The sequence below is a fragment of the Pantherophis guttatus genome, chromosome 6 (assembly GCF_059756535.1).
Source record: "Pantherophis guttatus breed Tessera chromosome 6, ASM5975653v1, whole genome shotgun sequence".
NCBI classification, from domain to species: Eukaryota; Metazoa; Chordata; class Lepidosauria; order Squamata; family Colubridae; genus Pantherophis; species Pantherophis guttatus.
Genome location: NC_142068.1, coordinates 94598735 through 94624193, shown reverse-complemented (window position 1 = coordinate 94624193; position 25459 = coordinate 94598735). Strand labels below are relative to the sequence as shown.

The 25459-nt window shown below is 43.6% G+C and overlaps 1 protein-coding gene and 1 long non-coding RNA gene across 11 annotated transcripts in view; one reads left to right on the top strand and one right to left on the bottom strand.

Annotated features, from left to right (window-relative positions):
* LDB3 (LIM domain binding 3) overlaps positions 1-25459 on the top strand; it is a 176387-nt gene that overhangs the window by 66629 nt on the left and 84299 nt on the right. For 5 of the 10 annotated variants that reach the window (XM_034435375.3, XM_034435376.3, XM_034435377.2 and 2 more), the window contains 3 exons: positions 1366-1517; positions 10088-10163; positions 15601-16010. In XM_034435375.3, the coding sequence (XP_034291266.2) occupies positions 1366-1517; positions 10088-10163; positions 15601-16010 (638 nt within the window). The remainder of the gene's footprint in view (positions 1-1365; positions 1518-10087; positions 10164-15600; positions 16011-25459) is intronic. The other 5 variants (XM_087872268.1, XM_087872270.1, XM_087872271.1 and 2 more) reach the window with 1 other exon arrangement.
* LOC148113194 (uncharacterized) lies at positions 17543-23187 on the bottom strand. The gene is made up of 2 exons (XR_015728476.1): positions 21372-23187; positions 17543-19915 (listed from the first exon to the last, which is right to left on the bottom strand). It is a non-coding gene; the product is annotated as an uncharacterized LOC148113194 (long non-coding RNA).

The window sequence follows — 25459 nt, the reverse complement described above, 5'->3', positions numbered from 1 at the left end:
TTCCAGAGGGTGGGAGCACCCACAGAGAACGCCCTACCCCTGGGTGCCGCCAGACGACATTGGCTCACCGTCGGAACCCTGAGGGGAGCAGCCCTATGTGAGCTTACATGGTAGTCTATCTGGCATAAGCTACTCTAAGCATACTGGTCAGGGTGGACCAAAGTCCCACTCACGAGTCGTGGTTCTCTGACATCAAAATAGATTTTGTCTATGAAATCTGCACTTGCCAACTCAGTTCCTGTTTGTTTTTGGAAGTTCTTAGTTATGCACACAGTAACATATGCACTAGCGTAAACACATCCTTTGACTCTGAACTGCGCACCTATTTCAAAAAACTAAAAGAGCAATGAATGTAAAGAACATGAGGAATAGACAAATGGTGACTATTCCATTCCTTTTTGCATAAGCATCAGTTTAATACTGTTTAAGAGTTACAAAAAGCGTAATTATTAGCAGGAACTGAGAAACGTAGGATTATGAAATGGATTTTCATTGTAACAGGCATTGATTCAGTAGTGAAATTCGGTTTTTTTTAACTACTGGTTCTGTGGGCATGGCGTGGCTTGGTGGGCCAAGCTGGCTGGGGAATTCTGGGAGTTGATATCCGCCAGGCTTAAAGTTGCCAAGGTTGGAGACCCCTGCTCTAGATGACCTGAATCCAGAGATGGGTGGTATATATCTAGGGGTTCGCTGCTGGGGATTTGCAGAGGTTCAGGAGAACCTCTAGCTAAGATTCTGTGCAGTTCAGAGAACCCCCAAATCCCACTCCTGGCTGGCCCCTCCCACCCCACCCCACCCCTCCAAGGAGTCCCCACACGGCCTGTTTTGGATGCAGGTAAGTGCAGGGTGCACACAGAGGCTTGGAGAAGGTGTTATGTCCTTATAAGGACATCTGCCGGGGATTGGCTAATCCACCGGCGGGAAATTCAAACCGCTGTCTCTGGGCGGTGCGACTTGCCGGAGCGCTTAAAAGGAGAGCTCCGGCAGTGCAGCCGCCAGTTTTATTCTATACTCAATAAAAGTACTGAATGGACTATGCTGGTCGCATCTTCTTTTCCTGCGCCTGATCTAACAGAAGGCAAAAAACGGGCCTACAGGAAATTCAGGAAGGCTGGAAACAAGCTCGTTTTCAGCGTCCCTCTGGAGCCTGGGGAGGCCATTTTCACCCTCCCAGAGGCTCGAGGAAAGGCTCTGAAGCCTGGGGAGGGCAAAAAGGCCTCACCTGCCATGGTGCAGGAGGCTGACTAGGCCACGCCCACCATGGCCATGCCCACCCAACAACTGGGCAGGAACCCCTTGCTAAAATTTTTGAAGCCCACCCCTGTATATATCCTTGACCTTCTCTTCTTCTTCTTTCTTTTACAGATCACTCCTGGCAGCAAGGCAGCCCAGTCTCAGATGACCCAGGGGGATATGGTGGTAGCCATTGACGGCGTCAACACAGATGGCATGACCCACCTAGAGGCCCAGAATATGATCAAATCAGCAAACTACAACCTGAATCTTACTCTTCAAAAGTATGCAGAGATAAGTTACTATCCATGAAAAGAATTCAATGCTTGTTTGCCTTCCTGCTTCAAGATAGTTTAAAGGTTCCACCTGTGATATTTTGAGCTTCATTGTACAGTGTGGAAAAAGGGACATGGTGGCTCAGTGGCTAAGACACTGAGCTTATCAATCGAAAGATAGGCAGTTCAGCGGTTCGAATCCCTAGTGCCGCATAACGGGGTGAGCTCCCGTTACTTGTCCCAGCTTCTGCCAACCTAGCAGTTCGAAAGCACATAAAAAATGCAAGTAGAAAAATAGGGACCACTTTTGGTGGGAAGGTAAGTGTTCTGTGCACCTTTAGCATTTAGTCATGCCGGCCACATGACCACGGAGACGTCTTCGGACAGCACTGGCTCTTTGGCTTTGAAACTGAGATGAGCACTGTCCCCTAGAGTCAGGAACAACTAGCACATATGTGTGAGGGGAACCTTTACCTTTGCTATACAGTGTAGAACAGGGGTGGGTTCTACTTACCTTTCTACCGGTTCACATTGTGTTCGTGCACGGACTCTTCTGTGCATGCACAGAAGCTTCTGCTCATGCGCAGATTGCTTTTGATGATGTCCGGGTCAGTGGGCGGAGCCTCCCGCCAGTTTTACTACCAGTTCTATAGAACCAGTCCGAACCGGGGGCAATCCACCACTGGTGTAGAAGCAAGCTGACCAACCGTCTCAGAAATATACCTGTTTTACGATATCTAAAAGGCACCTTTCCGACTTCATTTCCCTGAAGTGAACTGGTCTATTAGTAAAGGTTTGCACTGTAATTTTGGCATAGGAGAATGAGGTTGGTCCTTGGGGAAAATGGGTTCACAAGTTCAACAACAACAACACCAACAAAAGAGCCTTGGTGGAGCAGCAGACTAAAGTGCTGTTAAGTAGCACCAGCTGCCTGCAATTATTGCAAGTTCAAATGTCACCAGGCTCAGGGTTGACTCAGCCTTCCAATCCTTCTGAGGTAGGTAAAATGAGGACCCGGATTGTGGGGGCAATAAGCTGACTTTGTATTAAAAAAAAAAAAGAACACCACTTGGGGGGGCGAAAGCCCTATTAAGCAGTACTTAGTACTTCTTCTTAGTACTTTTGTACTTCATACAAAAGTATGAAGGCTATTGCTTAACGCATTGTAAGCCGCCCTGAGTCTCCGGAGAAGGGCGGAATATAAATCGAACCAATAAATAAATAAACAGATCTCAGTTGTAAAAACTCAAATGGCCGGAAGATTCCAGCCAAGTTTTTACTTTGCCACTGTCTAGTGCAGTGCTATGTCACTTTAGTCATTTTAAAAAGGTGTGGACTTCTTGGGGTATTCTGACAGTTGAAGTCCACACCATTTAAAACGGCTAAGAATGGGAAACACTGATCTAGTGGCTGTCCAGATTTGTATAGCCTTATCAATAAGAATCAGGGATGGGCTTCAAAAATTTTAGAAAGGGGTTCTCTAGTTGCTGGGTGGACGTGGCCATGGTGGGCATGGCCTAGTCGGCCTCCTGCATCATGGCAGAGGGGGAGTTTTTGCCCTCCTTGGGCTCCGGAGGCTTTCCTTGAGCCTCCGGAAGGGTGAAAACAGCCTCCCCAGGTTTCGGAGGCCCTCTGGAGGCCGGAAACAGGCCCGTTTCCAGCCTTCAGGCCTGAACTTCTGGTAGGCCTGTTTTTAACCCTCCCCAAGCCTCCGCATGCGCCCTGCACTTACCTGCATCCAAAACAGGCCGCGTGGGGACTCCTGGGAGGGGTGGGGTGGGCGGGGCCAGCCAGGAGTGGGATTTGGGGGTTCTCCGAACTGCACCGAATCTTAGCTACAGGTTCTCCTGAACCCTTGCGAATCCCCAGCAGCCCACCCCTGATAAGAATGAAGATTCGTTTTTGGTCCAAGTCTGCATTCCACCATTCAGAATGTCCACATCTCAGCAAAGAACACAACCAAATCCAAAGCTGTGTGGAGCCACACTGACAGCAGGAAGCAGGCTGGCCTGAGACCAATTCAAGGATTTGGACAGGTTGGCTCAGAAGATTCTTTGGCCTCCTCAAGTCTGAAGTTCTCCATCTCTCGTGTCTCAAGAAAAAAAAAACTTCCAAGTGATGGGATGCTGTTTTATTTCTTCCTAAAGTAAATTCCTGAGCAAGATTCTCTGATAATAGAAAAGTTCTGGCCAGAACTGACTTAAATACAGAGCTAGAGCAGTTCAAATGAAGATCAGATGCAACTACTTTAGTGCTTTGGTTGTTTGTTTGTTTTTCAGTTTAGGAAGATTGAGGTGACTCTATTAAAAAAAGCACATAAAAATTCAGTGAAGGGTATTTTGCAACAAGGTCTCCTTCACCCCGAATAGGAAAAAAAAATGGAGAAATATGAGGTCCACTTTTATGAGATCTAAAATGTAGGCTTCTGCTACTGCCAGAGAGAAATACTTTTCCTGGATTGCTCCTTGCAGCAATGACATTTCCTTTATCAATTCTGACTCTGACAGTTTCATGGGGATTATTTACAATATGGTAGCTTCTATAGAATTTGGAACTTCTTTTTATTGGCCTAGCTTGCTTCTCAGATTTGCTGAATTGAAAACTCAATAAGCTGGATGATCTTGCTTTTCGAAAGCTATTGCTGTACTGTTTGCATAGGGAGTGAGGTTTTTTTTTAATACTAATTTATATAGAAATAAATATTGATTAAAAGTAAGAAAAGCTGCATAGTTAATTGAGGCCCTCAAGCAGAATCATTTCCAATGATTAGGGCTGCAAAATTCCAAACAACCACTAGAAGGCAACAAAGCCAGTTTTCTACATGTTCCTTTCCTGCCATCTAGTGGTTGTCTAAGTTTTTACAGGCCTGCTTGCTTTACAATAACGCTTCTCAGTGTAGGACCATTTGTAGAAAATAGAAATAATAAGTAGTGCTTTGTTTAGACTTCGGCCTTCCTTCTCTCCAAAACTTACAAAGCTAAATGGAAAGTGTTTCACAAGGCTGGTAGTTAAAGTGAAAAAATGGGACTAAAATTAAGTATAAAAAAAGATGAAATAATGACAATACATACAGAACTATCACCCTTAGGATTTACACTGAAGACAGTTTAGTTTACTTTACTTTAGCTTACTTTATTGTCATTGCACCTCGTACAATGAAATTAAATGCCATCTTCAGAGTACATTATACATATAAAAACACACATCCTTCACATTCAATACAATTGTATTGAAAACCCCTGATATTGTATTAATATTGCACTATACAGTAGAATTCAATATTGTTACTGCTCTGGGATAAAAGCTGTTTTTCAGCCTATTTGTCCTTGTTTTTATTATCCTGTACCGTCTGCCAGATGGTAATAGTTCAAAAAAAAGGGGTGCCCAGGATGAGGTGGATCTTTAAGAATGTTTTGAACTTCCTTAAGGCAGCGGGAGCTATAAAGCTCTTCCAAGGAGGGGAGGGGGCAACCAATGATCCTCTGGGCAATGACATTGACCCTCTGGAGCACTGACCTATCTGCCACTGTGCAATTGGCGAACCATACACAGGTAGAGTAAGTGATCGAAGTGATATAAGATAATTCGATATAAGATATCGAAGTGATGGAGATCTTCTGGCTTTAGCTATCAGGCTGCCATAAATAGAAGATAAGTATCATACAATTTGCCAACTATGCCTATCGCTGATCAATTGTCTTATCTATCTTATAAGACTTTTAAACATGCTGGGTCAAAAATACTACAACTGCCTGGACGTAAGTGGCCTTATTAGATTGTGAGAACAGTTCTCTTTTGTGGTTAGTACATCAATACAGAAGGATGAGCATGAATTATCTCTGTTTTGCATGGCCTGTTGGAGCCAATACATTTTTATTGCATACAAATATTTATACAGCATATATATATATATTTACTTGTTAAGTTGTTAAGAAAACTATTAAAAGAAAGGGCAATAAGTGTGATTCTTTTTGTTAAATACACAGGTCATCCTTGTTCTGCAAAATTGAGCTAAGCTATGGTAAAATATCTCATTTAAATCTGAAAGTGTATTTCCAATAAAAAATAATGTGTATGCATGGGTGCAAAAGTGTCAAGGAATGGTCAATTAAGCTTGCAAGATGTTTCCGTCACAACCATGGCTCAACTTTTATGTTAAAGAAGTTGTAAAAGAGTTATTGATGAAATAGCTGTAGCAAAGCTGCAATAATCCTAGTTCTGCTTTCAAACCATGGAAAAATTCTTCCATGGTCCACCATTCATGTAGGAATTTTGTGCAGACCCTGGTGCGCACATGTATCACCTCTCCTGCGGGAGCTGCATTGGTTGCCGATCTGCTTCCAGGTGGAATTCAAGGTGCTGGTTGCCACCTTTAAAGCCCTTCATGGCTTGGGATCAGGTTATCTGAGGGACCGTCTCTTGCCGGTCACATCTACCCGACCCATCAGAGCGGGGAGGCAGGGAATGCTGGGGGACCCAGAAGAAGGGCCTCCTCCGTGGTGGCTCCCTCTCTCTGGAACATCATTCCCCCAGAGATTAGAATGGCCCCCACTCTGACACTCTTCCGGAAGGCACTGAAGACCTAGTTCTGCCAGTGGGCCTGGGGAACCCAGAGTAGGTCGGAGCCCATAAATGGCTCATGTGATCTGCTATCGCTCGGGTGGGGGGGTGAGAGGTGGGGGGTGATTTTGTTATATTGTACTATATTAATTTATTTGATTCTTTTTGTTAGTTTTAAATGTATTAAATGTGGTCTTATATTCTGTAAGCCGCCTTGAGTTGCCATGGGCGAATAGGCGGCAATATAAATTCAATAAATAAACAAATAAACAAACCATTATCAACCACAAAGATTGACCATGTTCAACGGATTGGCTTAACAACAGATTCAGTATCTGATAATCTCTCTGCTCTTTCAGATCTAATGCATTTGCTCAGCACATCTTTCTAAAATATAAATTGTGATCTATTATGGCATCCAGATTCATAAGGGAAGGAAAGAATTGCTTATTTGTCATTTGTTAGATTTTTTTTTTTGATCCCACTTTTACTACTTTATGAGTTGGCAAATGAAGAAGTTCTTGATGTAACAGTTTTGAAAAGTTATTGTTGAGTATTAAGTGACAGTTTAAATGAGCCAATCAGGAATTAATCCTGAGAGCGGGAAATTTAGAGGAACGTCAGTGGCTGAAGCCGCGGACAGCTCCTGCTTGTAAAGGGCTGCTGCGGCTGGAGTTGCCATTGCTGTTACGGAGCTTAAATAAAGCATTAATATTATACTTTGTATCGAGTCCTTTTCTTCAACCGCTGCTATTTAACAGTTATTTCCTTGTTGTGATGGGGAATCTTGTTAATCATTCACATGTTAGTGAATAAGTGTGAGAATTTGATGGGGGGGGGGAAATGCTTCAAGTCAGCTGAGAAGTGAGTAAGAAATACCGTATTTTTCGGAGTACAAGATGCACCTACCTTTTTTGGTGAGAAAGAAAAAGAAAAAGAAATCTCCCTCTGTCTCTGAGCAATTTTGCCTCCTTGCAGCAAGCAGCCTGCTTTACTTTCATTTTCGTTTTCAGCATAGCTTGATTAACACAAGGGAAAAAAATCTGCTCCAGCAATTTACCTTTTTGCAGCAAGCAGCAGAGTCCTGCACAAAACAGCAGAGAGCAAATCAGCAGAGAGTTGGGAGGCTGATCCAATCAACTTGTGCTAATTAGGCTGTGCTGAAGCTGAAAGGAGCTGTTTTTCTTGCTGTTAGCTTGCAAGGAGGTAACTTCTGGGAGGCAGAGGCCAAAGAGTGGGGACCAGTAGGTGGGTGGGGCTACATTCGGTGTATAAGACGCAACTAAATTCTCACCCCCTTTTAGGGAGGAAAAAGGTGCGTCTTATACTCTGAAAAATACGGTAATTTCTTTCTAATTCTAGCACCCCGGAATTGATTCAAAACCATTGGCTTTTTAAAATCTTTTTTTCTTTTTTTGCAAACTTTAAGCATAAGTTTGTTCAGTGGAGGAACCTTGATAAGGCCGATAAATTCACAATTGGTACCTAATAGAGATTAAATAGCAGTGGAGGATACTGTCTGTGTAACTGTCCTTTGCATTGCTATGGATTTGCCAGCACACTGAGCTACTCTTCTTGTTGAACAGAATGCATGTTAAAGTGTGCTAGGTGTCTTGGGTGGTTCTCAAAAGCGTTTGACCAAACATGTGGTGAGAATCATTTCCTGGGTCAGCATGGGCTGTGCAGATATTCAATTCAAAGATTCAGTTCAAAAGTGGCTTGGCTGAACATGGAACCCGAAAGTCAATGTTATCATATTGGTTTGATGGCTCTAGTCAGCCTGGAGCTTGGTTAGGTCTGTGTCCGTGTTCAAACATATCCGCAAATACACCCATCTTATTACAATCCATCTTATACTCTTTGTAGAACCATGGTTTCGGAAAACAGGCATTCTATTCACTAACTTATGCTTCAGCAAACCATGGTTTAGCATGACATACACACCAGGTTGGGGGAACTGTGGCATCTGCGTCATTACATCTGAGAGACAAAGGGTGTCTTAGTGGACACCGAAAGAAGAGACAGTAGATGTAACATGGGAAGTGCAAATTTAATTCTAAAGTGAGCCTCTTTATTTGTAAGAAGAGAGAACAATGCAAAACCCTGGAATCAGACATCAAAGCATTTACAAGCGAGTTGTTCTTTCGCATGCCATCTATGAATATGAGGACAATATTAATTGCCTCTTCGGGTTAATTGACATTTGAAATAAAGGGAAGGGAAGAATGAAGAATGGAGTAAGGCTTTGCCAAGAAGCTGCAATTTACATAGCTGCAATTTCTGAACTCTCTGAAGCTTGACAACTGTTTTTTTTTTTTAATTTAAACATCTGTGTAGAGAGAGTTTACAGAAATTGCCATGTGCTACAAACCAGGTTGATGTCATGATCATATCATGTAAGCTAGCTGCCTTTACAGCTCAAAACCCAGGATCAGAAGAGGTTCAATTTAGCACCAGTCCTTAACTCCAACTAGGAGTATCCACAGAGTAATGGGCAAACCAGTCAAAATAGCAGTTGCAATGGTACAATCAAAGAAACATTTAGACTCACTCTATCCTGTGGACATTCTGACTGTAAACCAGGAAAGTTAAATATTGCAATGTTCATTCAACCTTAATATACTCTTCATCTCTAGTTTCTCTATTATTTTATTTTATTTTGAATTGAGAAGCCTCTGAGGAGTAGCATTGTTGAGTTTTGTCTCTGTGCCCTAGCCTGTTTGGCTTAGTACAGTTAGAAAGTCTAAATCAGGGATGAAATCCAATTTTTTTCCCTACCGGTTCTGTGGGCGTGGCTTGGAGGGCGTGGCAGGGGAAGGATATTGCAAAATCCCCATTCCCACCCCGCTCCAGGGGAAGGATATTGCAAAATCTCCATTCCCTCTCCACTCCTGGGGGAAGGATACTGCAAAATCCCCATTCCCTCCCCACTCCTGGGGGAAGGATATTGCAAAATCTCCATTCCCTCCCCACTCCTGGGGGAAGGATACTGCAAAATCCCCATTCCCTCCCCACTCCTGGAGGAAGGATATTGCAAAATCTCCATTCCCTCCCCACTCCTGGGGGAAGGATATCGCAAAATCCCCATTCCCTCCCCACTCTGGGGCCAGCCAGAGGTGGTATCTGCTGGTTCTCCGAACTACTCAAAATTTCTGCTACCAGTTCTCCAGAACCTGTTAGAATCTGCTGGATTTCACCCACGGTCTAAGTGTAAAATTAAGCAGGTACCGGTAATTGTTGGGTGAGCAACCCAATAATGACCCAGTAGAAGGAAAGAAGAAATAGATAATGATGTACATTGGCCTGGTGTGTTATTTCTTTCAACCAATGAAGTTGTGTTTCCTCCATGGCCTTGTAGATAATTGAATTTAAAGAAATATCATTCCTTAGACTTCACCTTCTCATCTCTTCATTTTCTTGCAATTTAAGGATCTGACTTCATGTATTTGTTTGTACTTATATGGAACCAGTGGTGAAATCCAAATTTTTTCACTACCGGTTCTGTGCGCGTGGCTTGGTGGGCATGGTGTGGCTTGGTGGGCGTGGCTTGGTGGGCATGGCAGGGAAGGATAATGTAAAATCTCCATTCCCTCCCCACTCCAGGGGAAGGATACTTCAAAATCCCCATTTCCTCCCAATCAGCTGGGACTCGGGAGGCAGAGAATAGATAGGGACAGGGACAGTCAGAGGTGGTATATGCCGGTTCTCCGAACTGCTCAAAATTTCCGCTACCAGTTCTTCAGAACCTGTCAGAACCTGCTGGATTTCACTCCTGTATGGAACTCTTTCTTCTTAGTTGCAATTATGAAATTCCTGTGTTGTTGGGAAGGAGGAGATGAGTGGATCAAAGGATCTAAGCACACATGCTTAGGGGGGAAAATGGATGATTAATTAGGAAAACTAGAAGGGGGATGCAAAGATTAAAGCCAATATCGGCAACGGTTTATAATAAATTGGTTAAAAGATGTGGAAAGTCATCAGCTGCTCAATAACCATTTTTTTCCTTGTATTCTTGCCAGATCAAAACGTCCAATTCCGATGCCAACAAGCACCCCGAGGATCGATTCTCCCATGCCCGTGATCCCTCATCAAAAGGTAGATGTCGAATAGATTCCTTTGTTTCCGTTGCGTTTCTGGATGTAGAAGTTTTCTACAGAGAGACTGACCTTTGAGTGGGAGGAAAATTATAGTCACAATATTGTAATGTGTCACACAGCAAAAATTACTTTGCCCTTCAAAATGGACAGAATTGCCATCCATCTCCTCTCTTCCTCCTAATTTGCAATAACGTGTCCTCAGACTTCAAAAGAATGCCTATCTTTGAGAGATACACTCGTTTGTCTTCACAGAGGTCTTCAAACTTGGCAGCTTTAAGACTTGTGGACTTCAACTCTCAATGGCTGGAGAATTCTGGGAGTTGAAGTCCACAAGATTTAAAGCTGCCAAGTTTGAAGACCTCTGGAGTTCTGGATCTCTTTGTTAGCTGTTGTATCTACTGTACCTTCTTCTAATATTGGGAGGAGGAGGAACTCAAGGAGAAAAAGAGAGAGAAGTTAATTATGGAAACAAACTCATGCTCTCTGTTGTAGTATGGGAAGGGGACTTCAGTTTTTCAGTTGGACCACAGGGCCTGTTGAATTGCTGAACTTTTTCTTGTTTCCATACGTTTCTGGGTAAAGGACCGAAATAGCAGAAGTTGAAAACTCTATGTTCTCTATTTAAGGAGAGTGAATTCTCCTTAAATATCAGTGTTCCAATATCTCAGGGGCTGCCACAAAGAAGAAGGAGTCAAGCTATTCTCCAAAGCATCTGAGGATAGGACAAGAAACAATGGGTGGAAACTCATCAAGGAGAGAAGCAACTTAGAACTAAGGAGAAATTTCCTGACCGTGAGAACAATTAATCAGTGGAACAACTTGCCTCCAGAAGTTGTAAATGCTCCAACACTGGAAGTTTTTAAGAAGATGTTGGATAACCATTTGCCTGAAGTGGTGTATGGTTTCCTGCCTAAGCAGGGGGTTGGACTAGAAGACCTCCAAGGTCCCTTCCAACTCTGTTAGTCTATTCTAAATATATCTCAGAGACTTTACAGCTTGCAATGTCCATTCGCAATATTTTGGCAAACTATCTATAGAGATTCTCCATGGTTGTCCCATATACTTTGGAAAAAGCACCTTTGACTTCCTTGTTTTTTTTTTCTCCTTTGAAACCCTTTTGTTCCTCATCCAAGAAGCTTCTTCAGTTCTAATGGAAAAACTGGAAGAAACCTAGATCTGAAGAAGCTTCTTGGATGAAGCAAAACATTTTCAAAGAAAAAAAACACACAAGAAAGTCCAGTTGCCCTTATGGAAAAATTAACTTGGGGACCTTTTTGGCAAACCCTAGCAGAATGAATGTTCTTTTAAAGAGAAGATTGCCTTGAGTAAGTGGAATAGATATGAGGAATAGCCATGAGAATATATCTCAGATTGTTTCTATTATATCAAGTGAAGAAAAGGTGGAATGATGTTACCTCGTCTGGGTAATAAAACATCTGCAAGAAAACAAGCCAGCTCAGAGAGCATCAAGGATCCCCTCAGATGGAACTTCGCTAGAAAGCTGAAATTAATACAGTCCTTTCAACTCTGTTTGAGTTAATCTGATAGCCATTGAATGTTGGTAACGTGGACTGATTTTGCATGATGAATTAACTCGTCCTCTCTATGTAGATTGAGCATGGGGAAATGTATATTCTCAATCTCTGTTTGGGTTTCGAATCATGTGATTCTTCCTTTCTCATCTAAATCCTGAAGAGGATCCATTTATTTGATACTAGCTGGTAACCCGGCGTTGCCCGGGTATTTATTTATCCCAATCTTGTATTAGGCAGGAAAAGGAATGAATTATATCTATAGCGTCAAATCAAAGTAATCTTATTTACAGGGTTTTAACTCTGTATAATGAATACAGGGAATAATCTGCATTAGCAGGCACCTCCCCCGACAACTTGCCCTCTTTGCTTGAAGCTGAGGACCTAGGACGTTTGTTTGTTTTTTGTTTTTTTTAAAAACCAATCCCCCTTACCAGAGGGAGCCCCCTTGTGGAGTACTGTGAAGCTGTTACCATGGCAACTCTACTGTGCTGTACAGTAGAAGCCATTTTAAGGCACAACAGGTTGTATCATAACAGAACTTGAAGCCAAAATGCACTCATCACTGTCAAAAGTACTGTGATTTGATACTATAGATATAATTCATTCCTTTTCATTTCAGCGGCCAAGGCATTCTAGAGTTATGCTGGAACACACACACACACACACACACAAATACACACACAGCCATTTAGATATATATATATAGATAGATTGGCCCCTTAGCTAGGCATTTCTGGGAATCTTTTTGCTTGATCGTTGGGGTAAAAATCCTTCAGTAAATAACTGAAGTAATTCGATAAATAAGAGGTAATAAGAAGGCCAAGCAAAAGGAGAGAGCCATCTTAGTATTAAAATGCATAATGGGAAGAGAATAGGGATTATATTTAACACCAGCATTTCTAATGAAAACTCTAGAAAAGAGTCAATAAAACTTTTCCTTGACAACTTGATCGGAGCAAGGAAGCTATAAGTTCACTTCTGACTTTCAAAACTAACAGCAGAGGAAGACAAAGAATGAGTCCCTTTCTCCTTCTTGTGTTTCAAATCTTTATCCTAAAGTAATGAGCTTTCAAAGTTGAAAAAGCCTAAGGGTGAACCATGAAGGTTCTCTAGGAGCCTGGGGAGGGTGAAAACGGCCTCCCCCCCCCCAGAGGCCCTCTGGAAGCCGGAAATGGCACGTTTGCCGACTTCCAGTGGGCCCTGTAGGCCTGTTTTTTGCTCTCCCCAGGCTCCAGAGCCTCTCTAGGAGCCTGGGGAGGGCGAAAATGGCCTCTCCCCCCCCGGAGACCCTCCGGAGGCCAGAAATGGCCTGTTTGCCTACTTCTGGTGGGACTGGAAGTTGGCAAATGGGCCGTTTCCAGCCTCCGGAGGGCCTCCGAAGGGGGGAAGGCTGTTTTTGCCCTCCCCAGGCTCCTAGAGAGGCTCTGGAGCTTGGGGAGAGCAGAAAAAAAGGCCTACCAGGCCCACCAGGCCATCGTGTGCCAAAAGCGGGGGGCATGGAGGGGTCATGCATGCATGCGCAGGGGGGCAGGGAGCATAGAATTATGGGTGTGTGCACACGACCCCCCCACCCCCTATTTTTGGCACACAACGGCAAAAAGGTTAGCCATCACTGGTATAGGTTCTCCTGCTTGAGCAGCGGTCGGACTAGGAGACCTCCAAGGTCCCTTCCAACTCTGAGGATGATGATGCTCTGAAAATGAATTCTTCCTGCAGCATGGAAGTTGGCAGCGTGGAATTCACCCTTGGAAAACTTTTCATCATGAATAGGGACCAGGTGAAGAGGCCATCTGATCATAGTTTCTATCTCTTTGGCCAAGGGGTAAAGAAAGATCGGGAGCAACCAAGGTAGAATTACTGACTCGGACTCAAAATTCCTGCGGTGTAGATGACCCTCTTTTTTTGGCTCGAGTCAAAGCCATGTCCTAGGCAGGATCTATTAATAGCTTCTTCTTCGCAGCCTATTCTGCTCACCATATTTCATGGCCTTGGCCAGCAGCGTTTATAGCTGAAACTAATTACAGTAGTGGCCAAAATTGTGGAAATCTTTTGGGAAAAGTGTATTTTGTAAAATTAGCTAATAGCACCACTTTTTATTTGGAGTAGTACCATGAAATTATATATCAATGGAAAGATAATTTAATCAAGAATGTAATGCAATAACTTTTAGGAAGGATTTGCTGTTAGAATAGCAGTTACAGTATAAAGAAAAAAAGTGACACACATAGAAAAAACGAGATATGCAAAAATGATCACCATAGAAAAAACGAGATATACAAAAACTATCCCCATGTCAGTTAATACTTAGTTGGGTAACCTTTAGCATGAATGATGGCCTTACAACGTCTTCCATGGAGTGAACCAAGTCTTTTAGTTCTGCAGCTGTTATCATGTGAAACCAGGATTGAATGATGGCTTCTATTAACTGGGTTTTATTGCTGGGTCACTTCTGACTAACCAGTTTCTTTAGTCGGCTCCATAGATTTTCATTTGGGTTAAGGTCTGGGCTATTCCCAGGCCATTCCAGCAATGGAACAGGATTATCTTGAAACTCCAAAGAAAAGTGGTGTTATTAGCCATCAAACCTCAAAAATACACTTTTCCTAAAAGGTTTCCACAATTTTGGCCACTACTGTATGCAGAGACCAGCTACAAACACGTTTGCTCTTCCGTTCCTCGTTCATTGCATTGTCATGTATGCAAATGCTGTCCAGCCATCCCGATTTCTTGAAGCCTCCACTGTCCTGTCCAGGAAAAGAAATTGGCAATCACACTGGACAACCTGTTACATAAGTAATAATAGCAGCTGTTTGGAGGAGATTTATTAACATTCCTCTTCGGGAAGAGGCAACGTTAATATTTGTGCTTGATTAATGCAAGTCTATTGAAGTTGCTTATTTGTTTGGATGCCAATGCCTAATGCAGTGAGTCTTCGACTTACAACCACATTTGAGCCCCAAATTTCTGTGGCTAAGCAAGACATGTGTTGAGTTTTGCCCCAGCTTACGATTTTTCCTGCCACAGTTGTTAAGTGAATCACTGCAGTGCAGAGGTGGGTTTCAGCAGGTTCTGACCAGTTCGGGAGAACCGGTAGCGGAAATTTTGAGTAGTTCGGAGAACCGGTAGTTAAAATGCTGACTGGCCCCACCCCCATCTATTCTCCGCCTCCCAAGTCCCAGCTGATCGGGAGGATATGGGGATTTCGCAGTAACCTTCCCCTGGAGTGGGGAGGTAATGAAGATTTTGCAGTATCCTTCCCCTGCCACGCCCACCACACAATGCCACGCCCACAGAACCGGTAGTAAAAAATTTTGAAACCCACCACTGCTGCAGTGGTTAAGTTAATCCAGCTTTCCCCATTGACTTTGGTTGTGAGAAGGCCGCAAAAGGAGATCCTGTCACCCCAGGATCTTGCTGTCGTCATAAATGCGAGTCAGTTGCCAAGCATCTGAATTTTGATCACGTGACTGTGGGGATGCTGCAGCGGTCGTACGTGTGAAAAAGGATCAGAGGTCACTTTTTTTTTCAGTCCTGAAGTGTTGTAAGTCGAGGTCTACCTGTATGTAAAGTTGCCAACCAGTGCTACCAGTAAAACAATATATCCGCACCGAGTGATTGCCTCTGCTTGTCTATAAACAGCAATATATTCCAGATTTTGTTTGGAATGGTCCTCCTCGCTGGATTTACCCCGTTTGGATTTCTGAGCCAATCGATTCTACATAAATATAATATACCTGCATATTTTTTGCTTAAATAAATGGTTGGCAACCTTACCGCTTTATGCAAAATGCCAAAGCTGGGAATTTTTCCTTTCTGCATGAATGTTATGATCGTTTTCCTTTCTTTCTTCCTTTTTCCCCCCCTCCCTTCCTTCCTTTGCTTGCAAATTTGCTTCTACAGGATTCAGTCTCGACAACCAGTGGCGACCGAGGGAGCTTCAGTCTTCTAAATAGCACCTCAGTGGGCCCCAAGCATAGCATGTTAGCCAGCAATGGTGCCCATTCAGGCTACCTCAGCAGACAAGAGACCAGTCTGTCACAGAGCTCTTCCTTCTTAATGAGCGCCAGCTTTAGGTCTTCCATGTCCTCCTCTCAGTCTGTGACCCCTGACCTCTCGCCAGCAAAATCCGACTTAGGTTCGAAAACTGGCACGGTCTTTATTGATGGCAATAAAGCGAAGCACCAGCTGAGCCCCGCCAGGCAATATAACAATCCCATTGGTCTCTATTCAGCAGAGACCCTCAAAGAAATGGCCGATTTGCATAAGTTAAGTCTCACCGGAAGGGCTTCCGAAGGTGGACTTCTTAGAGGGTAGGTAAATGTCATCAACTTGTTTTGCAACGATGCAGTCGAAAGTGTTGGGCGTGTAAGTAACTGCCACGCGGGGTTCCCCTGGAAACGTTCGCCGCAGAGGTGGGCATTTTCATCCGTCATTAAGTAGATCTGAAGACGTTGCCTTGCTGAAGCCATCTAGATCAGTGATGGTGAACCTTTTTTGGCACCAAGGGCCCATACCAGAATACGTGTGCATGTGGGCACGCTGGAGCACCGGAAACCAAAAACAGCCGGGAAAATGGCGTGAAAACAGCCTGAAAAACGGCCTGGGTTTTGGCCATTTTTGGTGCCATTTTACAGGCTGTTTTCCGGCGCTCTGGCACCCACAGAAACCAGCTGTCCGGTGTGCACATACATGCCAGAAACCATAAGAGCAACTGGCGATGGTGCGTGCCCACAGAGAGGGCTCTGCCATAGGTTCACCATCATGGATCTAGATTAACTGTGGCCAACCAGGTGCTTTTGAAAAGCTTGCCAAGCAGATACAGCCACAACAGCCATTCCTTTCTCTTCATTGGAAGCATCTGAGATTCAGAAAAAGACCCCAATTCTGAACATTGGCGAAGAAAACAGATCCCCCCCCCGAGTTGGTGCTCCAGAAACAACCACTGCTCTTTTGAATAATCAGTGGTCCTGGGCTCTCTACAGCTCTCCTAATACATTTGGAATCCAAAACAGAAAATGATTGTTGTTCTGTCCTCTAAAAGAAAGTTGGAGATATGCTAGCTAGGCAATTGGGGAGCTGGAGTCCCAATACCTCTGGAGATGCCACCTTGGAGGAGGCTGTTATAGGAGATACATTTCCTAAATATAGTGTAGAGCAATTGAATGCACATTCATGCCCATTACCACGACTGATTTATGAGTACTTTAAATACCGAAGAATAATGAGTCAAAGACTCTGATGCAAAAGCCACCCGCATGGGTGCCCTTGGCATCTTCTCAGAATGACAACACGAGAAGTTGCTGAGATTAGAACTAGAGAAATCACCTTTGAAGATAGGTTGCCTATGGTCCCAAGTACGAAAGACTGTGACAGTTTCTCTAATCTGGGGTCCTCCAGCTTTGGAGGATTGGATGTGTGGGTGGGCTTAGGTTCACCATATCTGAAGGCCACCAGCAACTTAAGAACATGCTGGCATTCTAAACTCTGCATAATTGGTACTATTTAGGAGAATGCATAGGATACCTGAATGACTGGAGGTGTGTGCATATTGATGAATAATCTTTCTGGAATTTCCTTCTCTTTCTTGTTTTTGGCTCCCATTACTACTGGAGTTGATGGACTGGCTGGAGATTTTCATTTCCAACGTTTGGAAAACTTAGTGGCTCCTATGTTCTACCAGGAGTTCCTCAAAGGAGATGCTTGGTGGCATGGCATGGCATAGCATGGCATGGCAGAGGAGATGGTTGCTTCCTAGGATCAGTCCCAGAGATAAATTACTTGCTTGTGCTAAACTGTGACAAATGAGAGTGTTGTAGGAAAAATGACGGACTAGGACAAGCTCTTCAGTGCAGGAAAGAGTTTTTATTTGCGCAAAGGTTCAAACAGTCCGAAGACCCCAAAAGTTTGAACCCAGATGGATGATTTCAACCAGATATTTATACAGTATAAAGACAAAGTTATTACGAAGAGTACAACATTTCACACGTAGAAGTTACCCTTTAATCTATCTCTAGGAAAGACATAACAGCATGGTTCCCACAGGCTCAGGCTTTCAGCTCCGGAGCTCAAGACATAACAAAAGGAGATAAGAGGCTAGAAGACGCCTCAAGGGCAATAAGGAAGCAGCACCCCTTATCCAGGGATATGCATGACATTTGGGATGCAATAAACATTAAACAACAGAATGTATCTGTTTAGGGTCAGTTTGCCCTTCTACAATTCTGTACCTACGTCAAATACCGTTTGTCATTTCAGCACCTTGGCACGGGAGAGGCACTTCTGTCTTGACCAAAGATTTGGATTTCTAATATTTGAGTTTTATCCCAATATCGAATCTTAGCCTGGCTCATACCCCCCTTTGTGACTCATCTGTTTATCCAGACGAGTCACACCATAGGTCCTCTTCCTGCTGGAGCCGTTTGTAATCCCACGTAGCCATCACCTGAGCAGTTGTCTTACGTTCCACCAGCAAGGATAGACTTTTAGAGATAGTTTAACAAACAGAGGTAAAATACACGGGAGAAAAAGACACCCTTGCAGCTATTAATCCTACCAGGCCAAAGATGGCCTGCAGGCCAGGTAACTTTGGCCACCATCCTGAAAACATATCCTGTAAATTAAGGCCTTTCCAAGTCTGGACTGACACATGAGCTATTTTAACCATTTTGTCTATTATTTCCTTAATAACCTTTCCGCTTTCATCAACTTCTATACAGCAATTAGTCCACATACCCCTCCTTCCTTGGCTAACAAATAATCTAAAGCTAACCTATTCTGCATAATATATGTCCTTGATTTGACACTTTCCCTAGCTAATTGAGTAAGACCTTTTACAGTTTCGTTGGTGATGATTTCAACCACAACTTGCAGATGAATTAAACCGTTCAGAATGTATATAGGGGTCCGATAGCCATACATGCCATCTTCCGCCCATGTAGCCGGTCCATAAACCTCAATAATTCGTTCTGCAGGCCATTCTTCACTTCCCCAACTACGTTGGTTACCTCCAACCCTAACTTTCCTTATTGCTGATGTATCTACATGTCTTCTCTGTCTTAAATTTCCCACCTCATCATATACCGGGACACCTAACACCTGTCGGGTTTTAAGGGGAAGCAAAAAAAAAAAAATCCTGGTCCAATTATTCCCAGGACCCAAGCTCCACACCAAGATTTTGGTAGAACCCCATATGCCATCTTACCACATATCCAGTATAGTCCATCAGGAGCCAGCCATTCAAGGGTCTGATTATCTGGATCCTTTAAAAAGGATAACCCGTTTACTTTAAACAGGGCCCTTTCATCAGTTCCCTCTGTGGCATTAGCTCCTGACCACCATACCTTACTTTCCCATTTTCCTGTACATATGAGGTTTCCCACCTGATGACAGCCTGGCACAATTTTTCTCCAAAAACAAACATTCCCTACCAGACTAGTAGTCAAGGTCCAGTCTCCATCCTTACCCTTATTATATGACAGATTACCTTTCTGATCCATTTCTAATATTTTGGAATAATTTAATTCCTTGAGCTTCCCACGGCCATTTTTCTCCCATGTTAGTTCCTCCACCAACAAAACAATTCGATACATTCAGAGTGTGGGCTATGTCTTCGGCTAATTTGACAAAGGTATTTGTTACATGACTAGGAATTTCAGGTATATGCAGCTTTTCCATTTCAGATAATATTACAAGGGTTCAGGATTTATTACCAAATAATATACTAGCACCTCCTCTATAATTTTCACGTCCCACTCTACCTTACAGCTTATACATAAAACACAATCAATACAGTGAGTGCAACAACAACACTCACACCCACAATTACAAAACCAACACATTTAAAGAAAATTCTCTTTTCCGTTCTTTTGCATCAAAAGGCAGCTTCCAGGGTGTCCTAAGCAGGGACTTCTTTCATCTGTAAGAGGTTCACACTCCGCAGCCGGTTGGGGAAATATTAGGAATCGGAACGACTGAGAAATCAAATGGGCCCTGGTTGTCCACAAAACCATTGCTTATATCTGTAAAACACAATAATCAATAAAGCTACTACCCCAATTACTCAAAGTGCCCACACCCAATTTGCCTCCCACATGGATCCGCAATGATCTCCAATCTCTTGTCAGGATCCAAGTTCCGGACCAATCCAAGAGAGCAGGTGCTCCATCCTCTTTTTAGCTTACAGCGGGTTACATCAGCAGATATACATCAAGGTAACCTATATATAGAATACAAAAGCTTTCTTTAAACATATTCAAATGTCAGTTTTGTTGGATGTTGTTCATCCACGGACACTTTCCAGCCAGTGTCAGCTGCTGCCTTGACTCATGTCCGATGGATCCATGATTTTGATTCTGCAATCTTAATAGCAAGTGGAGAAGTCATAATACCAATAAAAGATCCCTTCCATCTTCCACCTGGTCCCCAGGTTCAAATGAGTGACATTAAGTTACTAATCTAGGGGGTACTTATTCCATCACATATTGTTGGAATCTCTCAATTTGCTTATTAAGTTCTTGTACCATCTCCATATTCCAACCCCCCCCCCCTTTATGACCTAAATCAGGCCACCTAACATACATATTTACCTTATTTTACCATATTTACATGGTCGGGTGGAATAAACCTCCAATACCTGTAAACAATCATACTCAGAAACAGACTCCGTATGCAACAAAGTTGCTGGATTTAATCGGTTAGACACCACCAGACACACCTGTGGATTCTCACTCCTAATTGCATGATATTTTGTCAGCCTTTGCCCACTAATCCACAAATGTCCCTTAGTATCCAACACAGACTGCTCCTCATGAGGGGAGTGCATGAGTATAGGACAAGAAAAAGTAAGTTTATTACAATTCTGAATCAATTCTGCACTTGCAGCCAGCACCTTCAAACAGTGGGGCCAGCTTTTCGGCCCCCTCCCCATCCAATTACAGCAAAAGCTAGCTAGTCCTAAAAAGCTTCTCAGTTGTCTTTTTGTTCAGGGTTCTACCAGCATTAGGACCGCCCTTTTCCTGCTCTGGTCCTAAAGCTCGATAACCCTTATATTGTATCCCAAATATCTAACTTTCCTTTTCACCAATTGAGCTTTCTTTCTTGCTACCCAATAACCACACTCTAGTAACAAATCTAACATCATCGTGTATTCATCTTAGTATTCTCCCATCATAAATCCTCTGTCAGTCCTGTTGATCCAAACATCATCAACATATTACAGTATTGTGTCTCCTGGTTGTTGAGGCACATAATACTGTAAGTCTCTAGCTACCGCTATTCCAAACAATGCGGGGGAGTTCTTAAATCCCCGAGACAGCCGAGTCCCAGTATATTGCATTTTCATTCCTGTGTAAGGATTCTCCCACTCAAAATGCAAACAGTGGCTGGCTTATGGGGTGAATGGGAATTGTAAAGAATGCATCCCTTAAATCAATAACAGAAAACCACTCAGCCCGGGGTGGAATTAAACTTAACAGGGTATATGGATTCAACACGGCCGGGTGTAAAGTTACCGTGCCCCGGGCTGTAAGACCCATCTAACTGTTTAATTGGGATAATTGGAGTATTCCAGGAGGACTAAATAAGCACCAAAAACCCCGCCTCCAAATCTCTGAATGCTTTCATAAATAGCACAAATAGCTTCCCCAAAAAACGGGACGCTGCCTCATACTCACAGACTCCACTCCAGGTTTTAGTTCCACCCCCACTGGAGGGTGGCGAGCTGCAAAACCCGGCAGGTTATCCTCAGCGCACATCAAACAACTTCCAAATCTCCTCCGGAGAATGCCTTATGGTCATTCTCTGACTATCTTCATCAAAAGAAATTGTTGCCCCTAATTTGCTCAGCATATCCCTGCCTAGCAATGGAATAGGGCACTCAGAAATGTACAAAAATTCATGCTGGATTTCAGCTTCCTTAAAATCACACATCTCTGATTTCAAGACCTGCCGCCCCATGGCTTGCCCTGATACCCCCTGGACCTGGATTTTACGTGATCCAGGAGCTGCAATTTACTTATTTACAACTGATCTACCTGCTCCTGTATCCACTAAAAATGTTGTCTGCTGGCCCCCTATCCTCATTGTAACCAACGGCTCAGGCGGGGGTTCTCCCAAGCCTGGTCCCCTTCAATCTGACCACACCATGTCTGCCAATCCAATACTCTCCCCTTCTTCCTGCAAACTGCCCACGCATCCCTGACCCAAAATCTGCTCTTCTCATCCCTCAACTTCTCACCATCTGTCTTGGGCATTCCTTTTCCCAAGTAATTCCTTTTTCCCAAATAATTTTATTTTTATACCACCCTTCTCCCAAAAGACTCAGGGCGGTGTACAGCCTATTTTGTTAAAAAAACAAGACAAACACCAGAAAGGAGAAAAAAAGTTTTAAAAGCATCTCTTTTCCTCTTTCTCCCCTTCAAAGGAAGGGGGGGGAGAAAAACCCCCTTGCATCCCACTTCGCAGTTCTCCTACCAACAAACTAGCCTTTTTATTCATCCGTGCCTCCTGCTCTTTCTTCTCCACCTACAGCCCCCACAGCCTCCAAATCTTCCTCCTCTTCCTCATCATCATCATCCCCTCCCTCACTCTGACTGCTACCTCTAGGCGAATGACTCCCCCTGACTTTTGACTTCACGCCAGGATCACTCATACGCCTCTGATTTCCTCCTCCGCTCCCTCCAGCAGCCCCCTTACTTTTCCTGCCTGCTCAGATACACATAACCCAACTGTTTCAGCCCTACATTGCAATAAATCCTCAGCTTTTTTTCAACAGGACTCTCACCCATTGATCAATATATTGAAATTGATCAGGATATTTATCCTGATTCACTACAATCACTCCCCACAACTTATCCACTGTTTCTTCCTTTAACCATCCCTGAGGGGGAGGGGGTCAGCCCATCTCCCTTTGTGGCCACACATATTTACATAAGAATTTTAATTGATCCTTTGATCCTTTCAGATAGGAAGGGTTGCTAAAATACTTGTCAAAACCTTTTAACATGCATGCCAACGGAGTATTTGGCACGCTCTGAACCCCATCCCTTCTACCACACTGCCGTCGACTCATAGCCCCGGAAACTCACAGCCACTAATGAGAAATGCGACGGCTTAACCACCCACACAACCTGACATGGACTTCATTAGGGTAGCCTACCCCGAGTCCGAGGGAGTGATCAATTCCCTCCTTCTGCTTTCAAATGAAGCAGGTACAATTCTTTTACAATATACTTACTTAAAACGTTCCCACTCCGTAGATTCCTGGCCAGGAATTTGTTCAGACCACCTTTCCTGTACCGCAGGGTTCTTGGACTCGATCAGAGCACCGTCGGGCCCACCGGGTTATCGCGGCTGTCTCCCAGAGATGTATCTCTGTGGCGCCTGGAGAATGTTCAGGAGCGACCTCCCGATGGTCCCGAGGGGTCAAAACGGTCCTCAGCGAAATATCGCCTTGTACCCAGTCCCGGCGGCGTCGCCAGCTGTTGTAGGAAAAATGATGGACTAGGACAAGCTCTTCAGTGCAGGAAAGAGTTTTTATTTGCGCAAAGGTTCAAACAGTCCGAAGACCCCAAAAGTTTGAACCCAGATGGATGATTTCAACCAGATATTTATACAGTATAAAGACAAAGTTATTACGAAGAGTACAACATTTCACACGTAGAAGTTACCCTTTAATCTATCTCTAGGAAAGACATAACAGCATGGTTCCCACAGGCTCAGGCTTTCAGCTCCGGAGCTCAAGACATAACAAAAGGAGATAAGAGGCTAGAAGACGCCTCAAGGGCAATAAGGAAGCAGCACCCCTTATCCAGGGATATGCATGACATTTGGGATGCAATAAACATTAAACAACAGAATGTATCTGTTTAGGGTCAGTTTGCCCTTCTACAATTCTGTACCTACGTCAAATACCGTTTGTCATTTCAGCACCTTGGCACGGGAGAGGCACTTCTGTCTTGACCAAAGATTTGGATTTCTAATATTTGAGTTTTATCCCAATATCGAATCTTAGCCTGGCTCAAGAGGAAATGAGCTTTCCCGGTAAACCTAGAGTATAAATTGCATGGAGTAACTGAACTTCAGTAGAAACAAAAGAAAGATTGAAAAACCTAGACACAAGATCTCAGCTTCCTTGTATTTTCCAGGAATAGAATAGAATAGAATTCTTTATTGGCCAAGTGTGATTGGACACACAAGGTATTTGTCTTTGGTGCATATGCTCTCAGAGTACATAAAGAAAAAATAAAAAATATTCATCAAGAATCATAAGATACAACACTTAATGATAGTCATAGGATACTAATAAACAGTCAAATCATACTAGGAAACAATAAAAACAATATAAGTTGTAAAGATACAAGCAACATGGATATAGCCATAAGTGGGAAGAGATAGGTACTAGGAAGGAAGAGAAGAATAATAGTAATACAGTCTTAGTAAATTATTTGACAGTGTTGTGGGAATTAGTTGTTAAGCAGAGTGATGGCATTCGGGGAAAAACTGTCCTTGTGTCTTGTTGTTCTGGTGTGCAGTGTCCTATAACATTGTTTTGAGGTTGAAACAATTCATGTTTAGAATGCAAAGGTTCTATAGATATTTTCACAGTCCTCTTTTTGACTCGTGCAGTATACAGGTCCCCAATGGAAGGCAGGTTGATAGCAATTGTTTTTTCTGCAGTTCTAACTATCCGTTGAAGTCCATGTCTTCATTTTAATATTTTAAAACAAATATTTCCTATCGTCTTGAGATCTGGTTACTTTTAAGTGATTACAAAGACCCTCTGGCCATAACTGAGGCAGTGTCACATTTTCTCCGTGGGATTTACTGAAACCCCAGACAGATATCATGGAGGCTGGGTTTCTCCTCTGGAATCCAAGGATATATCTTTAAAGGCTTCCTTGCAAGCGTTGTCTTACCTGCATAAGCATTGCCCAAAGGCTTAAATCAGCCAATAGCAACGGCTACAGAAAACGATACTCTTGCATTGACTGTTTCTCCGTAAGCAGACACCCAGCTGTCCTCTGCATTCCTAAATATGGATATAGAACCGCTCATCTGCTTACTTACTACTGTACAACTTGTTCCTAATATATCTTTCTGAGTTTCTGTAACAGGGAGATATATTTGGATGCGAGGGGGGGGAACGTTGCTTTCCTGATGAAGCTGCAAGAAAACCTGGCTTGCTGCATGACAAGTTCCCCTACCCCCCAACACCCCAATCCTGGTTTTCCCATTAGAGCTAGGGCAGGGGTCTGCAAGCTTAAATACTCAAAGAGCCATTTGGCCCCTTTTCCCAAAGAAAAGAAAACACTGGGAGCCACAAAACCTAGCTGGGTGTGGCCAACTCGATGTCACTCACTTCCACCAGTCACATGACACACCCCCAGCCACGCCCACCCAGCCAGTCATTAGGGCAGAGAACCAGTTAAAAAACACCGGGAACCACAAAATCCTTTTGACATATTTCTCTCTCCCTTCCCTCCCTCCCTCCCTCTCTACCTCTCTACCTCCCCCTCTCTCTGTATCTCTCTATGTCTCCTTCTCTCCCCCTCTTTCCGTATCTCTCTGTCTCTGCCCTGGCCGCTTCTCCATTCCCCGCCATCGCCCTTACCTTCTCAGGCCAGGTGAGGAGTGACTGGGAGGGAAGGGCGAGGGGCGGGGCCAGCCAGTGGTGGGATCACCTGACAGGGAGCCACAATAGAGGGCCCAAAGAGCCACATGTGGCTCCGGAGCCACAGGTTGCTGACCCCTGAGCTAGGGC